The 27989-nt window shown below is 33.2% G+C and overlaps 3 protein-coding genes and 1 non-coding gene across 8 annotated transcripts; 2 read left to right on the top strand and 2 right to left on the bottom strand.

Moving 5' to 3' along the window:
• Positions 1 to 26: 26 nt before the first annotated feature.
• Positions 27 to 7581, bottom strand: Sec24CD (Secretory 24CD). Its single transcript, XM_966793.4, has 11 exons — positions 7424 to 7581; positions 6904 to 7212; positions 6193 to 6857; positions 5105 to 5269; positions 4844 to 5054; positions 4472 to 4791; positions 2755 to 2961; positions 2415 to 2702; positions 2186 to 2354; positions 861 to 1660; positions 27 to 466 (listed from the first exon to the last, which is right to left on the bottom strand). The coding sequence occupies exons 2-11, from the start codon at positions 7202 to 7204 to the stop codon at positions 326 to 328; spliced, it is 3267 nt and encodes a 1088-aa protein (XP_971886.1). The 5' UTR covers positions 7205 to 7212; positions 7424 to 7581; the 3' UTR covers positions 27 to 325.
• A 33-nt stretch (positions 7582 to 7614) lies between these two features.
• beta4GalNAcTB (beta1,4-N-acetylgalactosaminyltransferase B) lies at positions 7615 to 9492 on the top strand. 3 transcript variants are annotated; one of them, XM_064354910.1, is made up of 7 exons: positions 7615 to 7975; positions 8027 to 8060; positions 8110 to 8345; positions 8602 to 8938; positions 8991 to 9116; positions 9163 to 9252; positions 9305 to 9492. In XM_064354910.1, exons 3-7 carry the CDS (start codon positions 8111 to 8113, stop codon positions 9426 to 9428), a joined length of 912 nt encoding a protein of 303 aa, XP_064210980.1. In that variant the 5' UTR covers positions 7615 to 7975; positions 8027 to 8060; position 8110; the 3' UTR covers positions 9429 to 9492. The 3 variants fall into 3 exon arrangements, with proteins under 3 accessions (XP_064210980.1, XP_064210973.1, XP_008193199.1); XM_064354903.1 differs by having other exon boundaries at positions 7616 to 7975; positions 8027 to 8345; XM_008194977.3 differs by having other exon boundaries at positions 7616 to 8345.
• Positions 9493 to 10281: 789 nt separating this feature from the next.
• On the bottom strand, positions 10282 to 27217 carry LOC660688 (uncharacterized). Of its 3 annotated transcripts, XM_064359871.1 has the most exons (5): positions 27122 to 27217; positions 18600 to 18647; positions 11463 to 12518; positions 11202 to 11408; positions 10282 to 11153 (listed from the first exon to the last, which is right to left on the bottom strand). In XM_064359871.1, exons 1-5 carry the CDS (start codon positions 27200 to 27202, stop codon positions 10638 to 10640), a joined length of 1908 nt encoding a protein of 635 aa, XP_064215941.1. In that variant the 5' UTR covers positions 27203 to 27217; the 3' UTR covers positions 10282 to 10637. The 3 variants fall into 3 exon arrangements, with proteins under 3 accessions (XP_064215941.1, XP_064215942.1, XP_008193229.1); XM_064359872.1 differs by lacking the exon at positions 18600 to 18647; XM_008195007.3 differs by lacking the exons at positions 18600 to 18647; positions 27122 to 27217 and adding an exon at positions 18376 to 18520.
• LOC103312985 (hypothetical protein) lies at positions 19879 to 20772 on the top strand. The gene is made up of 2 exons (XR_010336329.1): positions 19879 to 19976; positions 20033 to 20772. It is a non-coding gene; the product is annotated as a hypothetical protein (transcript).
• Positions 27218 to 27989: the final 772 nt, after the last annotated feature.

The following is a 27989-nucleotide window of genomic DNA, read 5'->3' as shown; positions in this document are numbered from 1 at the left end:
AAGGGTTTGGATGAATCAAAACACAATTTTCTTACAGCTATTTTATTAGGTATTAGTATGATACATGATCTCAAATGGGCACCAATAAATATAAATACAAAATAATTCCATACTTTAGCTTATGTTGTATTAAACATTTACATTCAAGTTTAAGTAAAATAACAATCTACAGTAACATTGTAACATAATAATTCAAGTGGAAACTGTATTTTTATTTATTTTCCAGTACAAGAATCCGCACATTTCCTTCTCCTTAAAAAATAATAAAAATAGTATATTTCAAGTAAAATAAATGATGAAAATAAATTCATTTTCTTCTCAATTGCTAGCTTAACAACGAACGAATTTCTTTGTGCATATGTATTAAAAAGTCGACATAACTCGGAGATCCATCCGTTCCACGATCTTCAGCTAGGAAATGTTTAAAAACGGGCTCCAACTTCTCTCTCTGACGAACAATAGTTAACTGAAAAAAAAATCCACATCTTAACAATACTTTGAAAAAAAGAAAGCGAAAGCACTGTACAGGGTGCTTAAAAATCCGACATATTCTTGGGTCCGTTTTTTGAGGAATTAATAATTTTGGTCAAAAAACCACATCTCGCTATCATCTTTTGTTTTCGGCTTATAAACAAAAGTTGAAATTTTATATCTTCCTTATTATACAAGATACACATTTGAAACAAATATATTATAGGTACTTTTTTGCAGACAATTTAATAATGTTATCATCGCATAAAGATGTATTTTTTTAAATAGGAATCATAGTTGGCTATGACAAAAATCGATTGATGTTTTTTGCTTTATTTTTGTGCAATTTTTTTTCTCAAAAAAGTTGATAAAAAAACAAAATAACTTACCCTCATGCATTTATGTCTCTGTATCCTGATTTCTTCAATAATATTTCTTACAGCAACCGACAACGAATTATCCAATTCAGGCAATGCAACTTTTTCCACATCCACTTGAATGGCAGACGGGACTCCAAAAACTTTCTGGATGAAATCAGGATTGGCTTCAAGTCCAATCCACAAAAACATGTGTATCCCATTTTCCAAGATATAAACACCTTGCTCACTCATTTTATCTATCGTACACCTAATAGGCGAAGGAATCTGAACAGGATCTTGACTCACATCCAAATCAATCAAAGGAATCAACCTTGGATAGAAATAATTCACACTCGTGGGTATATCCATAATCATGACCTCCTGCATAACATACGACCGATCGTCTATTGTCATATCAGAGCCTCCAGACAGAGCATCGCTCTTCAATAGACAATTCACATACAAAGGCAATAATTTCATACATTCGGGCAAAATCAACTGACCTGCGCTACTTGGACTAGCACAGTTTTTGCGATAGCTTGCTAAAATTTGCGCAGCTCGTGTCACTATACTGTCTTTTACAGCTTTCGGATTATGTTCGTATAATTTATAAGTTGCCTGTTTCGAAACGTAATTGATTATCGTATCACAATCACAGTTTCGGTAAAGGTCGGACATTTGTGAGCAAGTTTTCAGTGAAAGATTCATTACGCGCAGGCGGCGTTGACCCGAACATGACGTATACAATAAAGCCGCCTGGATGTAAACACCTTCTTCTTCAGATAGTTTGTCGTCGTGTTTTATTTCAACAGCCACTGCTTTATCACAATCTAAAAAAAAAAAAGAAATACGTAACACACTCCCCTATTTATTCTTTTAAAACCCGTTCGAGCAAAATTTTATGGACTTTTCTATGCATTTACAACCCTCTGGTGTTGTTAAAAGTAGAAAAAAAGTCAATAGGTTCGATTTTTACGATTTTGATTTTTCCAATTTTGTCAAAATTTTGGTCGGTTTCCGGTACCCGGAACAATTATTGAGTAATAGTTCCGGAACTATTAGAGATAACCCCATAATGTGTATTGTCGTTGGAAAGCTCTTTTAATTATCTATCTTCTCCAACAAAAATCATTGTTGTCCGACTAATAGTTTTCGTATAAATTGCATATAAAAGCAAAAATAAATGGGTAAAATAAAAAAAATCAAAACTAAAAAACTATTGAAAATTTGAAGATTTTCTCGACACCGATCGATTCCCCGGATCATTTTGCGTAGGTTAGAGTTAAAATAGTTTCACTTTTTCGAATAGTGTTGACGTAGTTAAAAATAAACAAAAAAAATTTTTTTCTGCTCACCAATGGCTGCTAGTTCCATATCTGTGGTATTTGACATGTAAAAATGCCCATAAAAATCAGTGGGTCTGACACCAGTTGACGTCCGTACTCTCATAATAGCATCAAATGCGATAGGTCTGCTGATATTCGTTATAATATCTTTTATTAATCTCTCACCATCAATATCGGCCTATAATTTTTTTGTTTAATTAATAATTTTAATAATTCAATCAAAATACAAAAAACAAACCTGGAAATATGTATATTTGTGAACTTCGCCCCCTGTCAACCTCGACACTTGACTGATTGTTGCAATATCAATGTATGCGTTATTAAAAATAAAAAGATCAACTGAACAACCGGCAGCTACACAATCCTGACCTAACTGATTATAGGCTTGTGTTTGTGGTGTTAAAACAGTTCGTTCTTTATCAGTTCCTAGTAATTTACGATCGTCACGATTTTTCAATTTTCCAGGTCCTTCAGCTGTTGGCAAACTCGAATGGAAAACGCATAATTTTCCCGCACATTCGGACGCCTACAACGAGAAACTTATTTCCAAGCAGTGACTTTATCGTAAATCACACTACTTTTAAAGCCTCTAGTCCTGCTAAAATCGCCGGTAAAAGTATGGTTTCTGTTTCTCTTGTGTCACCAAACATTGCTGGAATTTGTTGCATCAATGCGTCGATAACAGGACCGGATTCTTCCGGTGTGCATAAAAATCCGTCCAAAAGGGGCATAAACATTTCTTGGATGTCACCAACAATTAGCATTTGAGGAGCAGCCAAGTTCCCCTAATTATAAAACGTAGCAACAAGTCGTAGAAAAAAATATGTATGTATTCACAATGTTTTAGGATAAGGCTTAATTTGTAATGTAATTGTATTATATCATTATTTTTTTACTCATTCGTTGGTTCTTTGTTTCGTATTGAGTTTTTGTAAATGAATGAATTCACATTAAAAAAAAATAGTTAAATAACCAAAAACTTTTAAATATTACATTTGGAGAGCTATAATTACTCATAACTTAACTTTTCTTAAAGAAATGATTCTTTTTTATCTTTACTAACGCCCGGTATTTTAAAATTCATTAAACATAAAGTTGAAATATTTTGGTTTCATGATGAATTTTTTTATTGCTCATATGAATATCCACGTACTCGTGTTTCATGTAAAGTCAGTATAAATTCACCAAAACACAGACAAATGAAAGTCTCAGAAAATAACAAAATTACATCACAGCAAAAAATTTGATATAAACTCTTAGGTAAAGTAAAAAAATACACCAAACTAGAGGAAATACATCGGAAATCAAAATTATTTTGAATTAGCCGTCAAATGAATTATTATTCAAAATAAATAAAATTTCATCAAGATAATTGTATTTGTAGCTAAAAGACATGCTTAAAACATTCAAAAAACACAAACATTTTGCCTTGATATAGTGGTATTTTAGGTCTCATTCAGCAATCGCTCGAGAAAAAACTGAATCTGAAGCTTAAAAATCTGGTAAATTACTAGCAAACAACATCACTTTCGAATCAATTTGATAAAATTCTTTAATTTTTATCCCACTTTAGTAACTTTTGAGATAAATTTTAGCGAAAATGTCGCTAGAATTCCTTAGATACTCAAAAAAGGCTCATGTAGCCAAATTTTTAACTTTTTGTGTTATTCACTAAAAATGTACTAAAATGCTGAGCAAAGGCAAAGTTAATGAAGTCATTTTTATGAAAAATCGTTGGAAAAAACGAGTTTTTCTCTCAAAAACGTGCTTAAAAGCTCTAAGAAGTCAAAACAATATGATTATTGAAATAAAATTGAAGATTTATGGGCAAATTTTTTAAGAAATTCTTCGAAATAATTGCGACTGCGATCTAAAAAAATTGGGAAAACGTTCGAGTAAAAACTAAATTTCTGACTAAAAAATTTTGCAAATTTTCAACTAACTTGTGATGAAATTCTTCAAATTAATTGCAAAAATAATGTAATCAGTTTACTGATTTTTCGGCTAAATTAGAGCAAAATATCACAGAAGATTGTGTTTCTAACTTAGAAACTTGCTTAAGTACTTGAAAAGCTTGAAAACAGTACAAACACTAGCAACTTTGTTACGTAATTTTTACATTTTTTTTTTTTGCTTAATTAAAACTAACTTTGTGAGAAATCTTACGAAAGAACTAGTTTTTGGCTAGAAAACTCTTAAAGATAACGTTATTCTACATCAATTTTAGTAATTTTTTTAGTCACTAATTTGAAAAAAAAATTCCTTATCCAAAACATCGATCGATTAATACAATACCTTAATGTTGTAAAAATGCACTGAGCTGTTGTATGTAATAAACCCAACTCGCATATTGCTTTTTTCCTGTCCTTGATCCACCGGTAAATGCTGGATAATCTCCTTAATTTGTGCACATAATAAATGTACTAAACCTGATTTAATGTTATTGTAAGAAACATCAATAACGAAAATGATAGCTGGTGGTTTAGGTAAAGTATTATTCCGACAATATTCAGGAGTTGCAACGAACTCATAAGTGCCCAAAACAAGTTCTGGACGTTCAAAACGGTCCAATCTTTGACCAGTGTGATCCAAATGTTGGAAATATTCTTGGGGTACTAATAATTAACTCAGTTAGTAAAAAAATGACAGAAGAATTTTTGCAATTACCATCAGTTGTTGCTTTACAAAAAAGGCACTGGAAACGCCTTCCCGAATCAATAAATTGCATAAAAGGGCACATGTAGGCCTTGCATCTGATACAACGAACTGGTCCTAGTTCCCCAAAATTGACAATAGGTGGAGGGTATTCTTGATCGACTGTTCGAGCCATTGGACTAATGACCAAACTGAAGGGAACTGCAGTTTGCTTCATTATGTCCTAACAAATTATTTGTTAATTTATTTATTTATATAAACAATTAATTAAACCTGTGATATTGGCACGTTGTACATGCTAGAACGTATAAATCGTGGACTGGAATTGCCTTGATCTTGAACAATAAAGTTGGTTGTTACTAAAGGAGGCACCAAACCTTTTTGATTGGTGCAAAAAATACCGGAGCGGTTTTGCTGATCGTCTTGGGTCACTTGAATCTGAAAAATAATTAGTGATTCACTTTTTATTTAATTTTATACTTAAAATACATAAAAATCGTGATTAAACTTACGAAACATGCAAAAATTATAACAGTTGGGACAATAAAAAATTACGAATCATTTTTTTTAGAAATCTTTTTGAACAGTTTGAAAAGAATTCTCAGAAAAACGCTCAAAATACGTAGAAATATAAAATAATTTGCTGATTTTTGGTGAAATTGAGTGAAATAATTGTATTTATGACTGAAAAAAGTAACCAAAAAGAAACCTTATAAAAGAGTGAGCTTTTAATTCAAAAAATTGCTGAACAGTAAAAAACCATTTAATTTATTAGTGCTCAAGGTGCTTAAAAAACACGAAAACAGCATAAATTATGTTATTTTTGACTTAATTACCAGATTTTTTTGAACAGTTATAACATAATACTGCAGCTAACGCTCAAAACACGTAAAAATAGTAACATTTCAACGATTTGGTGTTTTTCGGCAAAACTGAGCAAAATTATTGTTTATATCCGAAAAAATGTGACCAAAAAGCAACAATTATAGTATTATTTTAAACTTAATTTAATATCTGAAATGTCTAATTGAAATCAGGTGAAAAAGAAAGTTTTTAAAAACAAAAAAAATCTACCAATTAAAAAATTAATTATGTGTTATTTAACAATTTCAATCCTAAATTTGCAAAAAATTAAACTTTAGGTTCAAAACATACTTAAATACTACTTTAAAAAAAACAAAAATAAATCAATTTCCGACCTACTTTGAAAAAAATCTTATTTTGTTTGTTTGGAATTTTTCACAAAAATTTTGTAAACAAAATTGTCAAAAACAAAGTCAAATGCTCCGAAAAAGACACAGTAGTACTTTCAGAGGCAACAATTATTTTTTTGCAAAAAATACGTTAAAAAAACGACTTACAGGACTCGGCATTTGATCTGGATCAAGTCGTTTCGCTTGTTGTGGCTGTTGATAAGCAGGCTGTGGATAAGCCCCCATAGCTCCTCCAACAGGGGGCTGTCCGAACCCTTGTTGACCCCTCATTTGTTGTCCATTCATGTATTGTTGTTGAGTTAAAGGGGGTGGCATATGGGGGCCCCCATCTCCATTCGTTGCCCTTTTCATTGAAGGACCTGGAGGATATGCCCCAGGAGCAGGTCCACTCAAATTCATGCCTTGCATTTGATTGGCTAATTGGTTGGGTCCAGGCATTGGAGGGGGTTGATTTAGATTGGGCATTGGAGGTTGATTTAAATTAGGCATTGGAGGTTGATTTAAATTAGACATTGGAGGATGATTTAAATTAGGCATTGGAGGTTGATTTAAATTAGACATGGGAGGTTGATTAAATTGACGGTTGGGTGGCGGTTGGTTAAAGTGATTAGGTGGTGGAGGTTGAGCTAACATTGGGTTTGGTTGAATGGGTACTGAAGGAGGTTGTCCAGGGAGTGTTGGGTATTGTCTAGGTGCTGGAGGACCTTGATGGTCGTTGGAGGGTGGAGGAGGTTGAGTGTAAGGTTGAGGAGGGGGTCCAGGTCTGGGCATTTGTTGTGGAGGGAGTTGTTTATTTATTGAGTTTGGAGGTCCTACCAAAAAATTAGAAACAAAAAACCCATACATTCGAAAATATACCATTTTGGAATTGAGGCCCATTTTGAACACCACCTCCAGGTTTAGGCATTGGGGGCACAAACTGCTCAGGCTTCTGCTCCTGTTCTGGTGGTAATTGGCTTGGGGGCACAGGCCTAGGGTTTGTGGGCATTTGTCCAGGAGGGTACATGTAAGGTTGTGGTGGTTTTTGGGGCCCTAAATTAACATTCTGAAAACCTTGTGGTGGTGGAGGGCCTGGGGGTAAAGGAGAAGTGTGCCCCCCTAACATCTCTTGAGGAGGCAACCCGAACTGTTGCTGATGTGGAGGGTATTGACGATTCATTTTTTATACTGCAAAAACATTTAAATACTACAAATAGGTATTAAGTAATCAAAGATAATGTAAACAAATACCAGAACGTTCCAACACTCATGTGAGAAAGTGAAAATATGGAAAGATACAATTTTTTGAAATATAATGACCCATATTTTATAATTAATTAAGTTAAAATAAGGAGAGAAATTGACACGTTTGGGTGTTAAGTGGTGCAAAAAATCAAACCTTTGTAATCCAGGACGTAAAAAATTAACACGTACACTAAATCGTCCAACAAAACACTTGAAAAAATTAATAAATAAACGACATTTCTCTAACCCTCACTTGCACTTTGCCACGTAAGGTTAAACAGCGCATGCGCAAGTCACTTCCACGTCAACTCACTAGCCTAAAGTCCCTAAATTAACAAAAAAAAGGGCAAATTCTGATAAATACAAAAGTCCGTCAGCGCTAAACACGTAATTAAAATTTGAAAGTTAATTATCGAGTTAATTCAGCTACAAACCGTGTAATTACCCGACACACTTAAACTGCTACAGATGTGTCAGATTTATTAACTCAACTTGTGGCAATAGATCAGAAAAATAATAATTTGGTTGGTCCCATTGTTACATTAAAATTCAAAGTGATGAATTAATAAAAGTAGATAAAATATGAATAATCCGCATAAGTGAAATTATGGGGAAAAGGGGGAAACAGTATGACTAAATTCTTTAAATTGTAATGAATTGATTAGTCAGTAGTCAGGAAACCTAACCTCACTTGGCCTAGAAGAAGGCAGAAACAAGTCTTTTATTTTTAATTGGTGTAATAATGTGAATATTTCAGTGGCAGAGCGAATAAAATGAAATTCTCTCGTTGCGCAAGACACAATACTTAATCCCCTTATCAGGAAAATGTATTTCTCCTAGCATGATGTCGACAAGAAACGTTTGGATTATTTGTGGTATTATTGTAACGATTGCAATTTACTGGCCTACAAGACACGCCCGACGTTACGATTACATTGATCTCAAAGATGTGTACAAAGAATTACAATTTACGAACAAGTTATCACATTTGAGAAACTGCAATTACAAAGATGTCATTTTGAATAACAGTGATGTAGAAATTAGTGAACCTAAGAATTATTTTACACCCGAACATGGTACGTGTTGGTATATCAAGCGTGCTGTGAACGTATGCCAGTTATGTGTCAAAGTTAATTGTAAAACGCTTGAACTGTGCTAAATATTGTTTAAGTCCGTTATTTTCCACAACGAATTAAAAGTTTGTCACTTTATTGCTTGTATTTCATTTTGTTATTTCATTAAATGCAACAATGTGAGCCTGACGCACGTTATTTTTGAAATTTTCACAACACTTTTGATAACGTACAGTTGTACTATTTTTGTGTGTTTCAGGTGGTGTGCATAAACCAAACCATTGTAATCCTCTAATAAAAGTCGCTGTGATAGTTCCGTACCGAAACAGATCGTTACAGTTAGAAACGTTTCTGAATTACATGCACAACTTTCTACAGAAGCAATATTTATTTTACAGAATTTTTATCGTGAATCAAGTCGACAGCTTACCGTTTAATCGAGCGAAAATGCTCAATTATGGTGCAAAAGTTGCAATTGATATGGATTTTCCTTGCCTTATTTTACATGACGTTGATCTTTTACCTCTAAATAGTGGAAATATTTACGGTTGTGTGAGCAAACCAAGACACATGTCTAGTAGTGTAGATACTTTTAGGTAATTAAAATTAAGATTTTGAATTTAAGTTCGCAACACTTTTTTTTGATAGATTTAATTTACCGTATTTAACGTTATTTGGGGGAGTTGTGGCGATTTCATCGCAACATTTTCGGAAAATTAATGGTTTGTCTAATCATTTTTATGGCTGGGGTGGGGAAGACGACGATTTTTACAAGTAAATATCATTAAATTATTTCTTGCATTTTTTGTACGATTTTTAGGCGACTCACTATCAATGATTTATCACCTTGTCGTTTTACCCCCGTTTTAAGTAGGTATACAATGCTCTTTCATAAAAAAGAGAAAGCTAGGTAAGTTTTTAAATCGATGTGGTGAGAATTTATTTTTAATAAAATTGTAAAGTCCGAACAGATATGACAATATGGAAAAATCCGCAGTTTTACACAAATCGGATGGATTGTCAACGCTACCTTCAAATTATTCTATCAAAATGGAAAAGTTATACACATTAATTTTAGCGTCTTAAATTTGGTTATTTTTATTTATTGTGTCTGTACAATTCTATTATGAATAAAATGGTTTAGAATGTACAGCAGTGTTTTTCTTTGCACATGTAACAGAAAAGCCAAGATTTTCTAACATTTATCAATCATTTTTAAAATTTACTTGCGTTTGTATTGTTTGTTGCATAACACTTATAATTTCAAAGTTGTTATAAATACATTGTGTCTCGAAGGCATTTAGACCATGTCCAAGTTCAACAACAATGTACTATAGACTATAGACAACAATCAGTAAATTAATTTAAATTAAAAATTTGTGGCTCGTTTTTAGGAAAGCTTTACGTGACAAGGTTGGCCGCACTGAAGAAACACTGGGCGCCATTTTGTAGCGTCGGTTGGCGTCGGTTTCGTCATGCGCTTTGTTTTGTGTGTTTTTTCTTAAACTCATTACCTTGTGTGTGATTCCCCCATACTTGTGATTGTGTTACAAAACCCTGATACTATTTAGTGAGACAATTAGTGCCCGAAAGTGCAAAGACACTCAACGGCCCCGATTCCAGTGCCTCCTCTTACCAAATCCTGCTTTGTTTCCTTTTCTCCAGTACCAGGTCAGTTTTTCCTTTTATTAATTGCGCCAAAATTGCCCTATAACGGTATATTTTACACATTAAACTGAAACTTCGGACGCCATTTTAAACGCTATGAAAATTTTGTGTTATTTTCACACAAGCGTGGACCACCATTTTGAAAATTAAACTCGAAATGTTCAAATTGTCTTTAATTTTCCACTTTACCATTACTTTTAACCTCTCTCCCAGAATTACTTATTGCCCTTGCCTTGAGAAATTAAAAAAAAATGCCACAAAAATGAAGGACTTATCAGTATAAAAATAAGTTTATTTTATAATACATTTTACAATATGATACAATATCGAAGAATAAATAGAAACATTTTAGAAAAAACTACTGTATAACTGACCGTACAAACGTTTAGCATCTAGAGGCAAATTCTTCATTCAAGTGATTTGCAGAGTATTCACATCAAAAAATAAGTACTAAAATAAATAGATGAAACTCTAAAATATACAATCATTAATCTAAGATTTGCCTGTACAAAGGGTAACAAAAAATTGCATCACAAGTTTTGCTAAAAAGCGATTAAAAACTATTGCAACTTGAATTCATTTGAACACTCGTTAAGGCAGTGTGGATTTGTCGTGTCTTGATCGTATTTAGTATTTGTATCCACCATCAGGAGCGTATTGTTGGTTGATTTGGTTCGTACTTGTACCAGGGAACGATGGTTTACTTGGGGTTGGGAACGAGGGACCTGCAGGTCGTCCACTGGGGTAACCACCAGGGGATGGACTAGGGAAGGAAGGAGGTCTACTTGGAGGGCTAGGGAACGAAGGGGTGCTAGGTCTGCTAGGTGTACTAGGGAATGATGGGCTAGGTCTGCTGGGTGTGCTGGGGAAAGAAGGAGTGCTAGGTCTACTAGGGAATGATGGGGTGCTAGGTCTACTAGGTGTGCTAGGGAATGAAGGTCCGGTTGGTCTGCCACTGGGGTAACCAGTGGGTCCGCTTGGGAATGATGGTGGTCTGCTTGAACCACTAGGGTATGAAGGAACGCTGGGTCTGCTGGGTCCACTAGGGTATGATGGTCCACTTGGGTATGATGGTCCACTAGGGACTGGACCACTAGGACGTCCCGGATATTGTGGATAAGTTGGTTGTCCTTGATAACTTATCTAAAAATTTTTACTTAATTTTGATTCCCAAATTTTGATTTTTTGTACCTGGGCATGGAAACCAGTTGCCCAATCAGCTGTATATTTAACCACTTGGGTTCTACCATCAGGTAGTTGTATCCTGTATTCCCCTTTAGTTTGATCTCCGTCACTAATGGCATTATGGGAGTAATCGTTACCGTAGTGATCATCTTTAACAGCATAACTGAAATCAAAAGGCATTCCAGGCATGTGGTGATGATGATCGTGGGTTTCCTGAAACAAAAAATGTTTACAAAAGGTGTGGGTACAATTTTGAAAAATGATTACAGATCCATCTCCTCCAGGACTTGGTCCTGGCAAAGGTCTAGGTCCAGGAGTTGGTCTGTATGGTGGCGGTGTTGGTGATGGTCCTGGTCTGTATGGTGGAGGTGTTGGTGGACTTGGTGGAGACGGCGGTCTGTAAGGTGGGGGTGTTGGTGGACTTGGTGGAGATGGAGGTCTGTAAGGTGGAGGTGTTGGTGGCCCATAAGTTGGTGTTGGAGGCCTATATGTCGGTGGACTTGGTGGAGATGGAGGTCGATAAGGTGGAGAAGTTGGAGGTGCCGGAGGCCTGTACGGAGGTGGTGTTGGTGGTGATGGTGGTCTATACGGAGGCGGACTTGGTGGAGAAGGAGGCCTGTAAGGAGGTGGTGTTGGAGGTCCTGGTCGTTGTGGTGGCAAGTATTGTGGTCCGGTTGGTGGTTGTGGAGGTGGAGTTGGTCTAAACTTTGGAGGTACAGTCGCTGGTGGCGGTCTTGATGGAGGTTGGTATGGGGGTTGAGTTGGAGGTGCTGGAGGTCGGTACGGTGGTGATGTTGGAGGACCATAGGTTGGTCTAGGTGGTTGTGGTGGCGATGGTGGTCTATAAGGAGGTTGAGTTGGTGGTGCTGGGGGTCTGTAAGGGGGTTGAGTTGGAGGAGCTGGGGGTCTGTATGGAGGCTGAGTTGGAGGTGCTGGAGGTCTGTACGGTGGTGATGTTGGCGGACCATAAGTTGGTCTGGGAGGTTGTGGGGGAGCTGGTGGTCTATAAGGAGGTTGAGTTGGTGCTGGAGGTCTATAAGGGGGTTGTGTGGGTGCTGGAGGCCTGTAATGGGGCTGTGTGGGTGCTGGAGGCCTGTAAGGGGGCTGTGTGGGTGCTGGTGGCCTGTAAGGAGGTTGAGTTGGCACTGGTGGCCTGTATGGCGGTTGAGTTGGAGGAGACGGAGGTCTTGGAGGTTGAGGTGGAGGAAATGGCACTGAGGGTTTCTCATATCTGTATCCATCTTTTGGAGGAAGATAAGCATTCTGACCGGGAGCTATTGCAGCATAATTTGCTGCTATCAAGCAGCATAAAGCTGCTGAAATCTGTAATACAAAAAGAAAAAATGTATTAAACACTTTCTGCAATTAAAATTTCTTCGGGTTTCTTAGGGTACAAAAACATACAAAAACATAAGTCTAACGAATAGCAGAATATCAGAAACTTTTCTATTTTATGAGTACAGGGTGAGTCAATAGTAGGTTATTTCTGACATGCTCACAGATGCAACCAATAATACTAATTGCATAAAGATCGGTACTCAAAAAAATATGAGTATAAGTATGATCTATTTTTTATGAATATCACTCATTGAAAAGCTCGATTATTCAGCTTTATTAGTCGCATAATCCTAATCATCATATCCTGAGGGCTGAGGTATACTTTTGGCGCCTGAAAATGCGGAAACGTTGTAAGTTTTGAATACAGTGCCTCCGGCAGTAAACACTTTTCTTATGAATAGGTTCGTCGTCTGATAAATAAATTATTGATTGTAGTTTGTTGCGATTACCAAGGACAATGTTATAACAGGATTCTCTTCGTGATTGAATAATATGTATACGGAAAGAAGCTTAATTGCTTGAGGGTGTGGTTGTTATTTTTGCATGCTTTACTTACTAAATTGAAAGTATGTTACTTGACTGATTTCAACTCAAGGATAAAATGTATTTGTATTCATGCCTTCATCGTTGAGGCATTCTTTATTAAAGGTTACTGCTGAAAAATTATAGACCGACAGGATGAATATAATGGGATTGTCGCTGTTGTACAAATATTTACGACACTTACATAACAGTACCTACACTTTATTGGAGCTTTTACTCATTGCTACCAGAAAACTGATTGGCATTTTCCCGTGTTTCTGGACGAAAAATCCTAGCTAATTAATTCCTTCCCGGTAATTATGTAACACAAAATCAGATATATTGGCTCAATTGCACTAATGATCAACCAAAAAAAAAAAAACTGTTTTAATGACTCTTACAATAGATGAGCTATTTCGTAAAAACATTATTCAACAAGTAAATTTATGTCAGATCCGCGTAAAATAATTAAATAACCATTAATATTATGGCAAAATTGATTTGAGAAGAGCACAGCATCAGGTGTACCTCTAACCTTTTCAACCTAGCATGCGTGAGTTCATGCATAATTTAGCTAATTTTATTGTTGTTGTAAAAAATCGTTTCATAAACGTATCATCACTCGTTATAATCATAATATTTATCAAAATAAACGTATTCTCAATTTATTAGTTCCGACTTTTTTCAAGGAAACATTCATTTTAACGATAATGTTCATTAGTAACTAGAACAAAGGTTTTTGTCGGGTGGGTTTTTTGGACTTGAAAATTCCAACAAGCCTTTCTCCATCAGTTTATGTAATCTGACCACGCGATACCTGTATTAAAAGAAAAGTTTTAAACAAAATACTTCTATTCAAACTTTACAGACACATATTTCTATTAATGACACGACAATAAATGCACGTATTGTTGCGTTATATTCCTCATCATCGGAAGCTTTATTTATGTTTTACAAAGTAACACACAGCTACTCTTGATTGTCTGTAAATTGCCATACGAAAACATAAAGGAAAGCGTCAATTTGAACAATAAATGCGGATGATTTATAGCCAAGTCATAATTCTATATTTGTTGCAAAATACCTCAAACTTTTTATTCATAACAGTTTTAAACTGATATATAATGAATTATTAATCACAACGGACTAGACAGTTTTTTTATAAGTATACAGGCTGATTTTAAAAACGTTATGCTTTTCACATAGTATAAGTTAATGCTTTTAAAATTTTTCTGAATGTCAGTATTTTTTACTTTAAATTCATTCGACTTTTTATATTAAATAGGGGCCTATATTTTTCTCTTCATAATCTGAAAGGTTTTAGTTTTTTTAGTGTAAACATGTGCAATTTGTTCTTTTACTAGTCCCACACACCTGTGGGGAGTCTAATTAACTTTTATTAATTTTCTCCAAATTTCTTAATTTTTTAAACATGTTTGTGTGAAAAAAATTAGTATCTTTTAAATTATAAAATGGAAAATATACTTTCGAACTGTTAAATATAGCCCAAAATAGACTGCGTTTGTGCGTTACTTTTAGTTTAGTCTGTATTTAGTTTATAAATGATTGACATTAAATACGTTGGATCATTTTATTAGTTATACCAGGAAATAAAATGGGCTATTTAACAATCCTACAACCATCTTTTTAATTTAAAAATGCAACTTTACAACTAATCAACTCAGTGGAAAAAGTGAGAAACTAGAGTATTAAATTTAGATTAAAAATAGGATAAGAAATAACAATGTTTATAGATGAAAAAACAAAAAGCAATAACGGGTTTTGGTTTTGATCAGTAGATGGAAAATTCTTTGATCTAATGGCACTGACGTTAATTATTAGAAATAAATAAACGAATAAATTACAGCCAATATTTATCGTTTAAATCAGGAACTCCCTTGGCAAAATATACATCATGAAGAAAAAAAGGAATCCTTTTCTACAGTAGGTAAACACTTGAGGCGTGCTTCCTCCATAAATGGAAGTTGTAGGCGTAACAGCATAAAGTCTCAATAGCAATTAACACTAATAAAGATTTATATCATAATATTTCGAATACACTAAAATTATTCAATTCTTTCAATAATGTGATAAGCAAATCGAAACCTAATAAAAAGTTAAGTGTCCATAAATCGTGAACGGTAGCTGACAGATCATAAAATTACGCATACAAAGATGTGTTAGGTAACATCTAATTACACGTCAAAACTATGCGAAATAAACGACAAGTCAATACACCCACACTGGACATGATTGATTGCAGCAGCCACCAAAAATCAATCACAAATCAGTTGAATGAAAGCGGTCAAGGCCGGGAAAGAGCTTTTTCTTTTTCTGTGTGTGTGTGTGAATAGGAAAAAAATTGAGTAAAGTTATTACAATTCTCTCACATGAATTTTTCGTCTTATGATTGCGATTGTTTATTATTAACCCCGATTTAACTTCCCACATATGGCATGCTTTGCAATAAAGTTCAATCCGAGCATTGCATGCTGTAACCGGATGCTTAGTTTGAATAGTCGTGATCAGGGGATTCATAGGTTAAGGCTGGTGAGCGCTCTGGTCTACTCCACAATGGACGGAAGGATGATACTTTCTAAGATTGGGGCAAAACTGACCATGCTCTTGACCCAATCGATCGCAAATTTCCACCAAATCCGTTAAACCTAGTGAAGAAACTCAAACATCCGCTCGTGATCTGATCGCATCTCTTGTTACACAATACAATTAATCACGGCTTTGAAATTGATGCTGAAAGCCGAGTGATGGATGGAAGATTTTTCAGATGATAATAGCTATAGTAGAACCACACACAAAATTCGAGGTTGGTTTGCTATTTAATTACAAATAGTTTTCGTAAATATATCACGATTACGCAAAAACTAGATGGAGAAATAATTCGTGTGTAACACAGATTTGCCTTTTGGGCCGTGGGAGTGTGATGTTGGCTCACAAAACAATGAGTTACGTTAAATTGTTTTGCTTAAATAATATGAATTTTAATTGTTCAATTGGGATGGCGTTTCTGGGACAAAGTCGAGTTGCAAAGGCAACACGGAAAATTTGCATTAAATAGTTTGGTCTAAAATTGTCTTATTTGTTGAGCTAAAAACTATTTTTTGCGAAATTTTTTTCCAGTAGGATGTGAAATAATAAAGTCATTTCGTTAAAATAAGTTCGCTTTATGTGTGATTTGCTCTAAAAAAAACTTAAAAAAATGTACAAGGTGTGTTAAAATTATTCTCATCTAGTTAACTTTGTAAAAAAAACTTGTGACGCTCTACTCAAATGAATCCGCTGTCAGTTGTGAAATTCACAAATTGTCTATTAATTACTTTTAGAAGTTTCGTTAAAAAGTTACTAAAATGTTACACGATGCAAAAACAACAATTTTGTGTGTTACTTTTTGTTCAGATTCGTTATTTTAACCAAAAAAGCTTGTTTTTTGCAAAATTTGATTCAATACAGCAATTTGGGACAAATGTTAGCGATACAGAGGAATTTGAAAAAAATGACAAGGAAAAAATCCGTCAATAAAATCTGTGCAAATAAATGTAATAAACAAGAATTTTTATAGCTTTTATTGTCGCTCTAAGTCAAACAGCATATAACATAAACTCGTATTGTTTCAATAAATGTTAAAAACAATCAGCCTTGACATAAAGTAACCGCCACCTACAACACACCAATGTAACAAAAGACAAAAATAAAAATTCTCTTCACTAATAATAAAATTAATGAATTAACACATTCATCGATAAATCCACGCATCGTGTTGTTGTGTGCAACTGAAATTGCTTGTAATAGACTTGTAACAATTCAATATTTTCCAATTATGACCAGTGTCTTGACTTTATCAATTAATTTCGCAGTTTAATGAAGTTGCATCTATTGTAAATAGCGGTGCTATCATAATTCATCGCTCACGAATGATTTTGATGAATTGTACGTAACATTCAAGGCCTCTTATATGCGGTTCCGATGCACAACATTCTAAATAATATTATGATTGAAAATTTTACTTATTAATGACCTTCGGATGATTTATCGAGAAATGATTCTATTAATTATTTGATTAACGAGTCCTTGATGCGCTTTTTTGGCGGAAGTCTGTGTGGGATGAACAAGAAGTGAAATAATTCTGATTGATTTCGTCATTCTTATATACAGGTGGCCCAGCTCAGATCCCGTCTTTTGTAGCTCACTTATTGGTAAAGTTGGACTTTTGATATTTTGCAGATGTTATTTATACTCTAGGACGTATTTCAGGAAAATATTTTTGATTATACATTTGAAATAAGCAAAATAAATTTAGATCAGTCAAGACGTATGTACTAATAATTTCATCAAGAAAACTAAAAAGGCATCCTAATGAGCACCAGAAAATAATAGCATGCCACTAAAAATATTATTATGACATCATACTTTTTTGGGACACTTTATATAATTAAAAATATTTTCCTGAAATGCGTCCTAGAGTAGAAATAACGTCTACAAATTATCAAAAGTACAAATGTAGTAATAAGTGAGCTACATAAGACGGGAGCTGAGCTGGGCCACCCTGTATTATGATAAAAAAGAAATTTTGGCTTTTTGTTGGATGAATCAAGGTTTTAGCTAATCAAATAATTAGTCATGCAATATTTATAAGTTGTAATGCACACACACCCTGTATGGAGTTTAATTGGAAGTAATTACGGTGTAAATTACCCAAAAGATAACATTATTGTCTAATTTTTGTAATTTGTAATGTAGCCCATGGTCAAATTGTCTTATCTCTTCTAATTGGTGCTTTAATGCTCCACAATGGACTATTCATTCCGTGCTTGACGTGAAGGTGTGATGCTTTTATTTGCTTTAACGCTGACATTATTTAAATTAATTAACTTGGATGAGCTACTGGTTATTTTGACTGATGGAGTGATTAGCTTTTGATAAATTAGCAAACACACTTCAAGGATTATACGGCAAAAGTTATAGATTTTTTTATTTCAAACTTTGGTTCTTAATGCAGTCTGAAAGAATTTATTCAAGAAAGATAAAAAATTTGAATAAATGAATAAATTTCAGGCGTGCTTCGCTCTTAAAAATGCATTCCACAATTGATTATTTTTGCAAGTGATGCGTTTATCAAACAATTCTAGAAACTCTTGGGGTGCATTTAAGTTGTGTAATTGACTTTATTTGATGACATTTTCAGCGGAAATTTCACAACAACTTGAAGCTTTTATCGGTGTAAAACTCGTGCACTCAACTGGCATTCAACAGAGACAATTACTCTAAATGCCATCATCAAATTTTTGCAAAATTTTGCACTCACCTTAATTATCATGTCCTGGTTTTGACACAAACCATGCAAAAACCAACACGCCACTTAAAACCCTTTTTAAATTAAAATTCGTCACCTGTACACAGAGCGATGGGATGCTGTTATTATAACACTGTCTTTTATACCAAACCTTCAAGTGGGAGATGGGCAAATAGAGGGGGCATCTTTCTTGCATTATGCGTAATAATGTAACATCTTGTGGTGTGTTTATTTACCTTTGAAGCGCGTTCTTGAGGTCCTTTCTTAGCGGGGGAGTAGACGACCTTAGAGAAATCATCAATTACTCTCGGCACTTTGGAAGGGTTTGGTGGGTGATTTCAAGTGGTTTAGGACCAAATTTTGCTTAAATGAAAGTGCACACGTGTTCAGGGTCGGTGTTATGTAATGAGGGAGATTGGGAAAATGTGAAGAACTGAGCTGAAACGAATTTTTTATTACAGAGGCATTTAAAGATTGCACTAAAAAATTCGTAACTCAAAAACTAAAAGTCGTAGAGCAAAACGGTTTGCTCCAGTGTATTTTACAGGTCATATTACATATTATATCAATTTTTCACAAGATTTAAAATTTTGAAATTTTTTGCTTAAAATTAGATAGCCATTCCATCGCGGAATACTTAATTATTTAACAAAAAATTTCGTAACATAAAAACTACAAGTCGCAGAGCAAAACGGTTTGTTCCAGTGAGTTCAGCGGCTCATGTTTCGTATTATATCAGCTTTTCAAAAGATCTAAAATTTTCAATTTTTTTGCTTAAAATGTTAATGGTCAAGTCACTTACTTCACGAAAATGAAAACATATGTTTTTTAAACTCACTCTTGTAAAGTTTTGTAGACTTTTCTCTGGAATTGTTAAAAATTAGAAAAAAGACAATAGGTTCCATTTTTAAGATTCTGATTTTTCCAGTTTGTCGAAATTTTAGTCGATTTCCGGTACCCGGAACATTTATCGAGCAATAATTCCAGAAGTATTAAAGATAACGCCATGAAGTTTATTATGGTTGAAAAGCTGTTTTAATTATCTATAATTTTCAAACAAGATTATTGTTTTCGGACTTATAGTTTTCGAGAAAATTAAAAAAAAGCAAAATTAAAATTCATAACTAAACACTTTTCAGTGTCTTACTGCTTCCCATTCTCACAATAAAACAGCGAAGAAAGAAATCACCTGACTGGATAAAAAAAGTTTAGTTTTTTAAACTTTTGGACGACCTCTATTAGTCAATTCCTTATTATTTTAAATATATTAATTTCTTTTATTTGCTTTTTTTACATTTCTGACGAAAAATGCACTGTTACATTATAGGGTGTTCTATTAAAAAACCATAAGTTAGTCTGAAGTAATTTTAAAAAAACGGCCGGAAACAATCAAAATAACTTGATGACGTCCTTTTTTAAGTAGCAGATTTCATACAATAAAACAATTAATTATTATAGGCCCCAATTTTAATCAGCTGTTATTTAGATAAAATAAATTAATCCCTTCAATATTTTATAAAATATCGCCTAATGCAGTTTTACCAAACAACAGTTATTATTTAACCGCCAAGATGCTTAAACCATCTCTTGTCATATTAGTGTTGACCCTGCTGGTATGTTAATTTTGACTAGTTTGAATTTTTTAATATTAATTAATTTTTAACAACAGCATTTGTCGCAATCATCAATCATAGATGAAGCCAAAGCTAAATTAAACAACCTGTACTCCCTTGTTCTGGGTAACATTCAAATTGCTGAAAATGATTTCAGTCAATATTACACCGATTTAAACGTCTACGGTCACAATATTTACGATTTGGGGAAAATTGAAATCGAAACGATCTACGGAACTGTTATTAAGGAAATTGATCAATTGGAAGATTTGGGTCATAATGCAAACGTTGACGTTTCTTCCTGTACTAAAGGGCAAAAAGACGTAATTAACAAATTTCGTGAATTATTCGAAAACCGTGTGCAAGTCTGTATAAATGGCAAGATTCAAGAAGCTGCAAGTTTATTGAAAGGTTCAAAATACAATGTTGATGTGACTATGAATTCAGTCCATCGTCTTGATCACGATGTGAACGTTTGTGGAGACAGTATTTTGTGCATTTCTCCCATCCTTACTAAAATAAATCTAGCTACGATTTCCTTGCCTCAACAAATTAAAACTGAAGTGAACAACGCCAGAGATCTTCTACAAGATCTGAAAGTGATGGTTGCAGAATGTCGAGACAACAATGTCGCTGATTTTACAAGTTTTGTTACCTCATTAGTTGCAATCATTGCAAATTGTGTCAATAAAATTATTCCCAAGATTTTAATGTAAAGTTGGAAAAATTGACAATTTTTTGGTATTTCCTAACGATATCTAAACCTAATTTCAATAAATTGTGTTGCGAAATTTAACCGGTTTTCATTAGTGGTTAGTACGAAGAATGTGGCTTAATCCATTTGTTATTATCGGATGCATTGGATTTCTTGTCCATAAATAGTGAAAGGACGTAAACATGATGGCTCCAGTGGTTGCTTTCATCGATTTATTAGCCAATAAATACCTTTGTCTACATAACTACATTTTTTATTTATTATTTAATGGTCATTATCAGCAATTTTGTTAAAGAGTTCTTATATTCTTCATTACTTTTCGCAGACTAAAGATATCCTCTTCAGTTTAAAGCAAAAAAGATCAAAATAATTATCAGAAATTTCGAAAACTCGTTTTCGAGCAAGAAAATCACTTAATTTGAAAAATTATATTTCCGAACAATTTTATTGAACAAGAAAGCCACCTAAATCAAGATATTTTCAGAAACAAGCCTGAAAATTGTCGTTCAAATCTAAATAATGAAATTTTAGCCAATTTTCAGCGATATGTCCTCATTTTTTATGTAGAAACTCACTGAATTCATGTGTTTTTGCCGAAAGTAGCCAGAAAATCGTGATTTGAAGATACCTTCAGTTAATTTCACGTGATAGAAGCTCCTGAAAATTGTTGTTTTACGTTGGAATAGTGCTATTTCAGATAATTCTGTGCTAAAAATCGTTGTTTTAAGTCTAAGTAACGTCATATAAGGATAAGGAAGATTAAACTAGATTTTGAACAAGAAAATCACTTAATTCAAAAGATTTTTCTGAAAAAAAAAAACTGAAAATAGTTCTAACATGAAATCTCAGTCACATTTTAGCAATGTGCTGGTAATTTGAGGTAAAAGCATTTGTAGAAATTCACTTAATTTTTTTTTCATCGTTGTTTTAAGACTGAATAAATCAGTTTCAATCAATTTCAAGTGATTGCAGCCAGAAACTTTGAGAATTTGCTTAAGCCAGCCTGAAAATCGTGTATAAATTTAAATATTGCGATTTCAGTCATCAATTCCTTGCGATTTGGTTTGTTTTTTAGTACGAAACTTGATTAAAAAAAAATTCAGAAAGAAACCTCAAATCGTCATTAATTTAAATAATGAACTTTCAGCCAATTTTCAGCGGTGTACTCATTTTTGAGGTAGAAACTCTCGCATTTTCACTCAAAAACTTCACCTCAAACAACAATACTTCTCCGAGCGATTTGAAACTTTAATGGGCAAAAATAACTCAATTCAAGCAATTTTGCTAACTTTTTTATGAAAATCCGGACGAAGGTGGTATTTTTGATTAAATTTTTGTGTCCGAAAATCGTCTGAATTTGAAATAACGTTGCTTTAGCAAATTCTGAGCTATTTCGTCATTCTTGTTTTCACAATAGAATCTCACTTAATTCAAAAATCGCTTTTTAGGTCTGAATAATGTTTATATCAGAAAATTCGGAGAAAATAAACTCTTTTTTGAAAGCTGATATTTTAGCTATTTTACTGATTGTTGAGCAAGTAGGTGTAGGGAAAGCTTGTAAACTCCCAATATTTCTAATGTGAGATTTAAACGGAACAGCCTCTATATTTAAGTATAGACCGAGAAATTAATAAAATGGGTCTCATATTATAAAAAAAAATGCTTAAATTATTAGTTAATGCGAGATAATAAACATTGCATGTGCTAAGATTTATTGTTTCAAACGGTATGTATAAGAGGTAAACATCGTGTAAAGGAGTAATTAAAAGCACTTCTCTGAATACTAAATGGTTGACATTGGAATGCCAGAGCTCAATTTATTTATAATCTTTGATGAAATACGTCCACAAAGGATGAACAATTTTTTACAACTGATAAAAGCCAACATCACATTCAGCCAGTCATCGTAATGACTTAATAACAAAATTAATTAAAATTTAATATTTTATTTGATGAAAAAATGCGTTTTCCGGTGCGTGAACACCGTGTCAAGGTCGATGTCTGAGCCCCTCATCTACTTACCATCTCTCTGGCTATAACTTACAAGACATTTAAAAATGAGAGATAACTTCACACAATTACGATTTTAATTCCAATGTAAAACAATAGGGAAACTCAAGGATGTCAGAGCTGGAGTGAAATGCAATCTGTTGAAGTTCAAGTTTTCCAAATAAAAATTTTGCTTTATGATCCCTTTCATATTTGTGTCAGTGAACGAATAAATACGTCAAGTATGATGGTTGAGTGAAATTGGCGAAACCTTGAACATTTTGCAACAATTCTAATTAAATTTGCGAAAAATCGATCTTCAATTAGGCTTATATTGTTCAAGTGTCAACATAAAGCAAATCAAATAGGTGTTGTTGACGTTGTATTAATAAGCAATCAACGTAATTTATCTCACATTTGGTGGTAATTATTGAAATATCAAGGACATGACACAAAAATTTTAGTTTAATTGAAACAGAATGAAGCTTTTTGTAACAAAGTTAAGTCTAGGAAGATATGCATTCTCACACACGTATAATTATGACACAATACATTTCACATGTATTTTCCACATCATTATGTTAAAAATAATTATGTACAATATTGCCAAATTGCAAACGCATTTCTCTGTTATTACGACGCATCGAACAACCTAAACAAATCTCAAATTAGTCTCGTAACCTTTTCCACGATAACATTTCAGGAAATTATGATTCGAGTTTGAATTCACGTTCGTTAGTGTTTCTTTACTCACCTTAAGAAGGTCTAAATACTATAAATCGTACCAATTTAAATGCTAATCTATATCTGTTGGAGCAGTGTAGTAATATAGTAACAATAACGATTTTTCGTGATGTGTTAAATGTAAGGAACACGCTGTAAATTTATTTCTCCCGTCAGCTGCTGGGAAAAAGCAACAACCTTTTTCATAAAATTTATGAAATGTTTGTTTAATCGATATTTTGTACAATGCGTTCAATTAATAACACAAGTATAAATAAAAGAAACTTTGTAAATGCACTAAGTTATGAACCAAAATTAATTTATTGAAAATAATTGTTTGATTTTTTAACGAAATAAAAATTATACAAACAGAAAAAACCGACCATTTATGTTTTATCCTGTTTTTGACCAAATCATTGCCTGAAATAATAACGTTTATTAATTCAGTAACTTTTTAATGATGAGAGTCGTAAATTTAATGAGTTTAATGATGGCGTCGTCAATTTCGATCTAATGTGGTAATTTTTCAATCAAATTTAAAAAGTAATGGAAGACAACATTTTCTACCAAATTTTGTTGTGATTTTGGCTTTTTTGACAAAATTTTTCACAAAAACGTAAAATCGTGTAAAACAGGACAACAACTCCAGTATTGTTTTCGAGATTCAATATTGCCAACTTAAATTTAGCGTATCAGGCCACACTATTGATTTAATTAATTCTTGTGGCTACTTCCGGAATGTGTTTTTGTCGTTGTTTACGTATCATAGAAGTAAAATAATCTTTTCTAATCGAGATATGGATATTGCGCTCGAGTTAAAACCAGAAAGTAATATTACTCCCGTGTGACGTAGAAAATATTTTCTCTTCTTACAAACACAAAAAAAATTATTCTGAGATATCATCATAAAATATTCGGATGTTCCCTGAATCGTAACCTTACTAATCACTAATCACTAATCAGAGACAAGGAACTTATTTGTAAACTTATTAAAGCATCAGTCGCTACCTCACGAGTTTTCGTAAATTACAATTATCCTTATTAAAGAACCCACAATTAACTCGAATCAATTTATTTAAATATTGGATAATTTCCTACACATATTAACAATAACAAATTATGAGTTATGGCAGCTGATTTTTATCGTTTCAATGACACACTAATAATAACAACAGCATTTTTTTCGTGTGTAACAATTTAAAATTTTACATTTAAATAATGCATGCTAATTGCACACAACAATAACCTGTGGCTAATTCTCGCATTCATTTTAATCATTATATTTGATAAAAGGAAATTTATTGTTCCGACAGTGTCATTAGTAGTAAATCGGTAGCTTTTCGACTTGTCGTAATCAATTATCAACAGCAGGATATCTTTTATGAGCGCTGCCTCTGACTGATGCCACCAAAGATTAGGCAAGAACTTTCCTATTGCATTTGCATAACCGGAATTGCAATCACAATCGGTTTTCTTTACTTGTTGTGATCGAAATTTTCGTAAAAAGTTTTGTTCAGCTGTGCCGTTACTTTGTAACAATTTTAATGTCACGTCGATCATAAAATCACGACTCAAATAACTATACTTACCTAGTTATGCAAATTTTTGAGTTCGTGAGTTTATGATTTATTTATCTGATACATTTCGTCTCTACGTAAAATGTGAACATTGCAATAATTAAATCATAAATATCGTCATCTTTTAATTAATTAATTTGGTCCAAAATTCCTGCCTTGAAAGATCGCTTATGAAATTGTACTCTTACTTTTCGTAAATAAATTACAACTAATTTACGATGAACCGTAAAATTCTGTCTGTACCCACGACTTGGATTATTTATGTAACAATGGAAAATAAAACTAATCTTACTGAATGAAAGTTCAATGGAAAATTCAGATGCAATAACTCATTTCCGTTAAATAATTTATTGCCGCTATCAAATCCACAACTAGATAAATTGCCCAAAAAATTGGCCAAGGCGCAAAATCAAATAAACCGAATTTTTCGATCACTAACCAAATCACTATCATTAAGTCAAGTTAAAATTTTCAAGTGATGATGGCCTTCACTTTTACGAATATTACCTACGGTGTGAATCTTCATCAAGCGACGTCTCACAATATTTGGAATTCGATGGCTTAACAATAGGCCAATGTTATAACCAGATTGTATAATATGTCTCTTCTATTAATCCAACTTGATTTACTTGTGTGGGAAGCACCGGATTAATTAACTCCATAAGTAGCACAAGTTAAATAACATTATTTTTCCAGGTTTTCCATTCAATTATTTTAAATTGTTTCAAAATTGCAGAAAATCAAACTTAACGAATTTGACATTTTAATTATAATCTTTTACGCTATTTTATACGTTTCCTCAGTGTCAATATTTCTAGCTTAATTTAGCGTAACGAAAAGAGGTCATGAAGTATTCAATTTGACGATGTCGTGATAGACAACAAGTCATAATTAGTAGTCTTAATAAATGACACAACAATTTGTCATTTGATATAAAAGTAATGCACCCAGGGCCAATTTCCAATATTAAAGTGTGAACAAGCGCAACTTTTCCTAATTTAGTTAAAAAAAAATTCATTTTTCCATACTCAAATAAATTTTGAAAAGTTGCCTGATTGGCCCCAAAATATTGTTAGTTTTATGTTTATAACAGAGATAATGCAAGTTTAGATTATTCTACAAAATTTCCTCAAAAAAATATCAAAAATGTCTTACATATAGAACGAAAATTTATGTTTTTTTAAGCGTGTAAACATGGATTTGGAGTAACACTGTTCTTTTGATAAAAAGAAATTAGTAAAGTAGGTCAAAATATTTTTTTCTCAACTTTTTAGCACGTCTTCTTATCAAAAAGACAAATAGTCAAAATGAATTTTTTATGCCGCTCTCCTGGCACCCACTTTCCGGATGCAAGCTCATTCAAATTGGATGACATTTGCAGTTTCCCAATAAATTAATTAAAAGTGTTTTGATTGCACTTTGATGCGTGTTTCACAAGCTTCGTTTTGTTGTTGCACTCGACGTTATTTTTCGTTTTGTTGTTCCCATTGTTTCACTTTCATCATCATCGTTGTTGTGCAAGTTTGATTTATAATTCAGGAGATTTAAATTGTTGGGGTTTACGGTCGGTTTTATAATAGTAATTAGCTGTCTTATGCCATTTACCAGATGATTAAAATAAATCTTAAACATTTATTTGCATCCAATTTTTGAATTAGACATTGGACAGGATTTGTTATCATTTTATTGTCTGGTTATTGGCATCAATGATTTATGACGTTTTTATTGCGAATATAAATAAATGTTTTATCACCTTAATACATCCGCCATCAAGTTTGTTTGGCAAAAAATCTACTTGAAAAGCAAGCAATTTATCGATTCGAGTTAAACTACCCACTAATTACCTATTTCCAGACTCGTCCTTGTCCTTTTAAAACATTGCTCAAAGATGATTTGTTATTCTCTAATATCTGGTTTAAGAAGCATTTTGCAGAGCATTGTCTCGCGATCAGATAAAATCACCTGACCTTTTCTTCCTAACCCAACATATTTACGGAACACAGCACATTTTTACCCTTAAACAATATATGTGTTGCAAGTTGCATTGAATTTTGCACAAAGACTGAAGGACAAACCTGTTGTACATTCACATCATAATTAAGAGCGACAAATTATTAACAAAAAGTTTGTAATTTCCTAACCTTTGACCGATCATCGATGATCGCCCAGAGCGGAATAATGCACAGGAAATTTGTACTTTGAATACCAGAATCATGTAGCATTGAACTTTTTTTTAATTGTAGGTTTGGTGAGATGTTGCAAAACGGTGATGTTTCGCCTTCCGCCAACTTGGATTTTTAAAATCAATTCATTTTTGTTGTTATAATTTGTTTTATTCGTTGTTTTGATTTATTAGTTGTGTTGTTTTAAAGTCAAGGATGCGTTTTTTTGCTAATGTTCTTCCAATTATAAGCTTATCTGTGGGCCATATCTGTGTAATAAAATTGTTATGACTTATTATTTTGATGTTGATGATTTGAGTGAAATACAAAATTATCCTCTCACTTGAGTTATGTAAAGATCGGTATCTGATTCAACACACCAATCATTTCATGGAGTTTTGCCTTGACATTGTTTGATCTTTAATTTTTGTGGATTACCCCAAATTAACAAATTTTAAAAATTTTAATAATGAAAAAAGTAAAAAGTGCAAAATAAATCGCTTGCTGAGACTGCATTACTTTTTATTTTTTTTAGTTTAATTTAATTTTTTTTAACCTTAAAAATGAGCCCTTCGCTGAAAACTGGCGCTGAAAGTTCGTTATTTATTAGATTTAGTACAACGATTTCAGGCTGCTTTCTGATCGTTTTTTGAATCAAATAAGTTTTGTGCTCTAAAACAAACTAAATGCAAGAAATTGATGGCTGAAATTGTGTTTCAGCAAATCCTCGAATGAGTCTGGCTAAGAAACAAGTAATCACTTTTAATTTTTTAGGAAATTTCTAGGAAAGTTTCCATATGTTACTGAAATTTGGCTGAAAGTTTATAGTAATGCTTAGATGTGCTAA

Source organism: Tribolium castaneum, chromosome 1 (assembly GCF_031307605.1).
Source record: "Tribolium castaneum strain GA2 chromosome 1, icTriCast1.1, whole genome shotgun sequence".
Taxonomy (NCBI): Eukaryota; Metazoa; Arthropoda; class Insecta; order Coleoptera; family Tenebrionidae; genus Tribolium; species Tribolium castaneum.
Note: the sequence above shows the minus strand (reverse complement) of the source record. Positions and strands in the feature narration are given on the sequence as shown.

Bases quoted from the DNA above. Each gene is read 5' to 3' on its own strand.
- Sec24CD (XM_966793.4), bottom strand. From the start codon at position 7,204: ATGAATCGTCAATACCCTCCACATCAGCAACAGTTCGGGTTGCCTCCT. The intron at 2,962-4,471 runs GTATTGTATTAA...TTTTATAATTAG, and splicing joins TGCATTTTTACAACATTAAG to GGGAACTTGGCTGCTCCTCA. The intron at 1,661-2,185 runs GTGAGCAGAAAA...TTTTTTTTTTAG, and splicing joins TATGGAACTAGCAGCCATTG to ATTGTGATAAAGCAGTGGCT.
- beta4GalNAcTB (XM_064354910.1), top strand. From the start codon at position 8,111: ATGATGTCGACAAGAAACGTTTGGATTATTTGTGGTATTATTGTAACG. The intron at 8,939-8,990 runs GTAATTAAAATT...TTTTTTTGATAG, and splicing joins AGTAGTGTAGATACTTTTAG to ATTTAATTTACCGTATTTAA. The intron at 9,117-9,162 runs GTAAATATCATT...TACGATTTTTAG, and splicing joins GAAGACGACGATTTTTACAA to GCGACTCACTATCAATGATT.
- LOC660688 (XM_064359871.1), bottom strand. From the start codon at position 27,202: ATGCTACATGATTCTGGTATTCAAAGTACAAATTTCCTGTGCATTATT. The intron at 18,648-27,121 runs GTTAGGAAATTA...GATTTCTCTAAG, and splicing joins TCATCGATGATCGGTCAAAG to GTCGTCTACTCCCCCGCTAA. The intron at 12,519-18,599 runs GTAAATAAACAC...TTTGTATTACAG, and splicing joins CTCAAGAACGCGCTTCAAAG to ATTTCAGCAGCTTTATGCTG.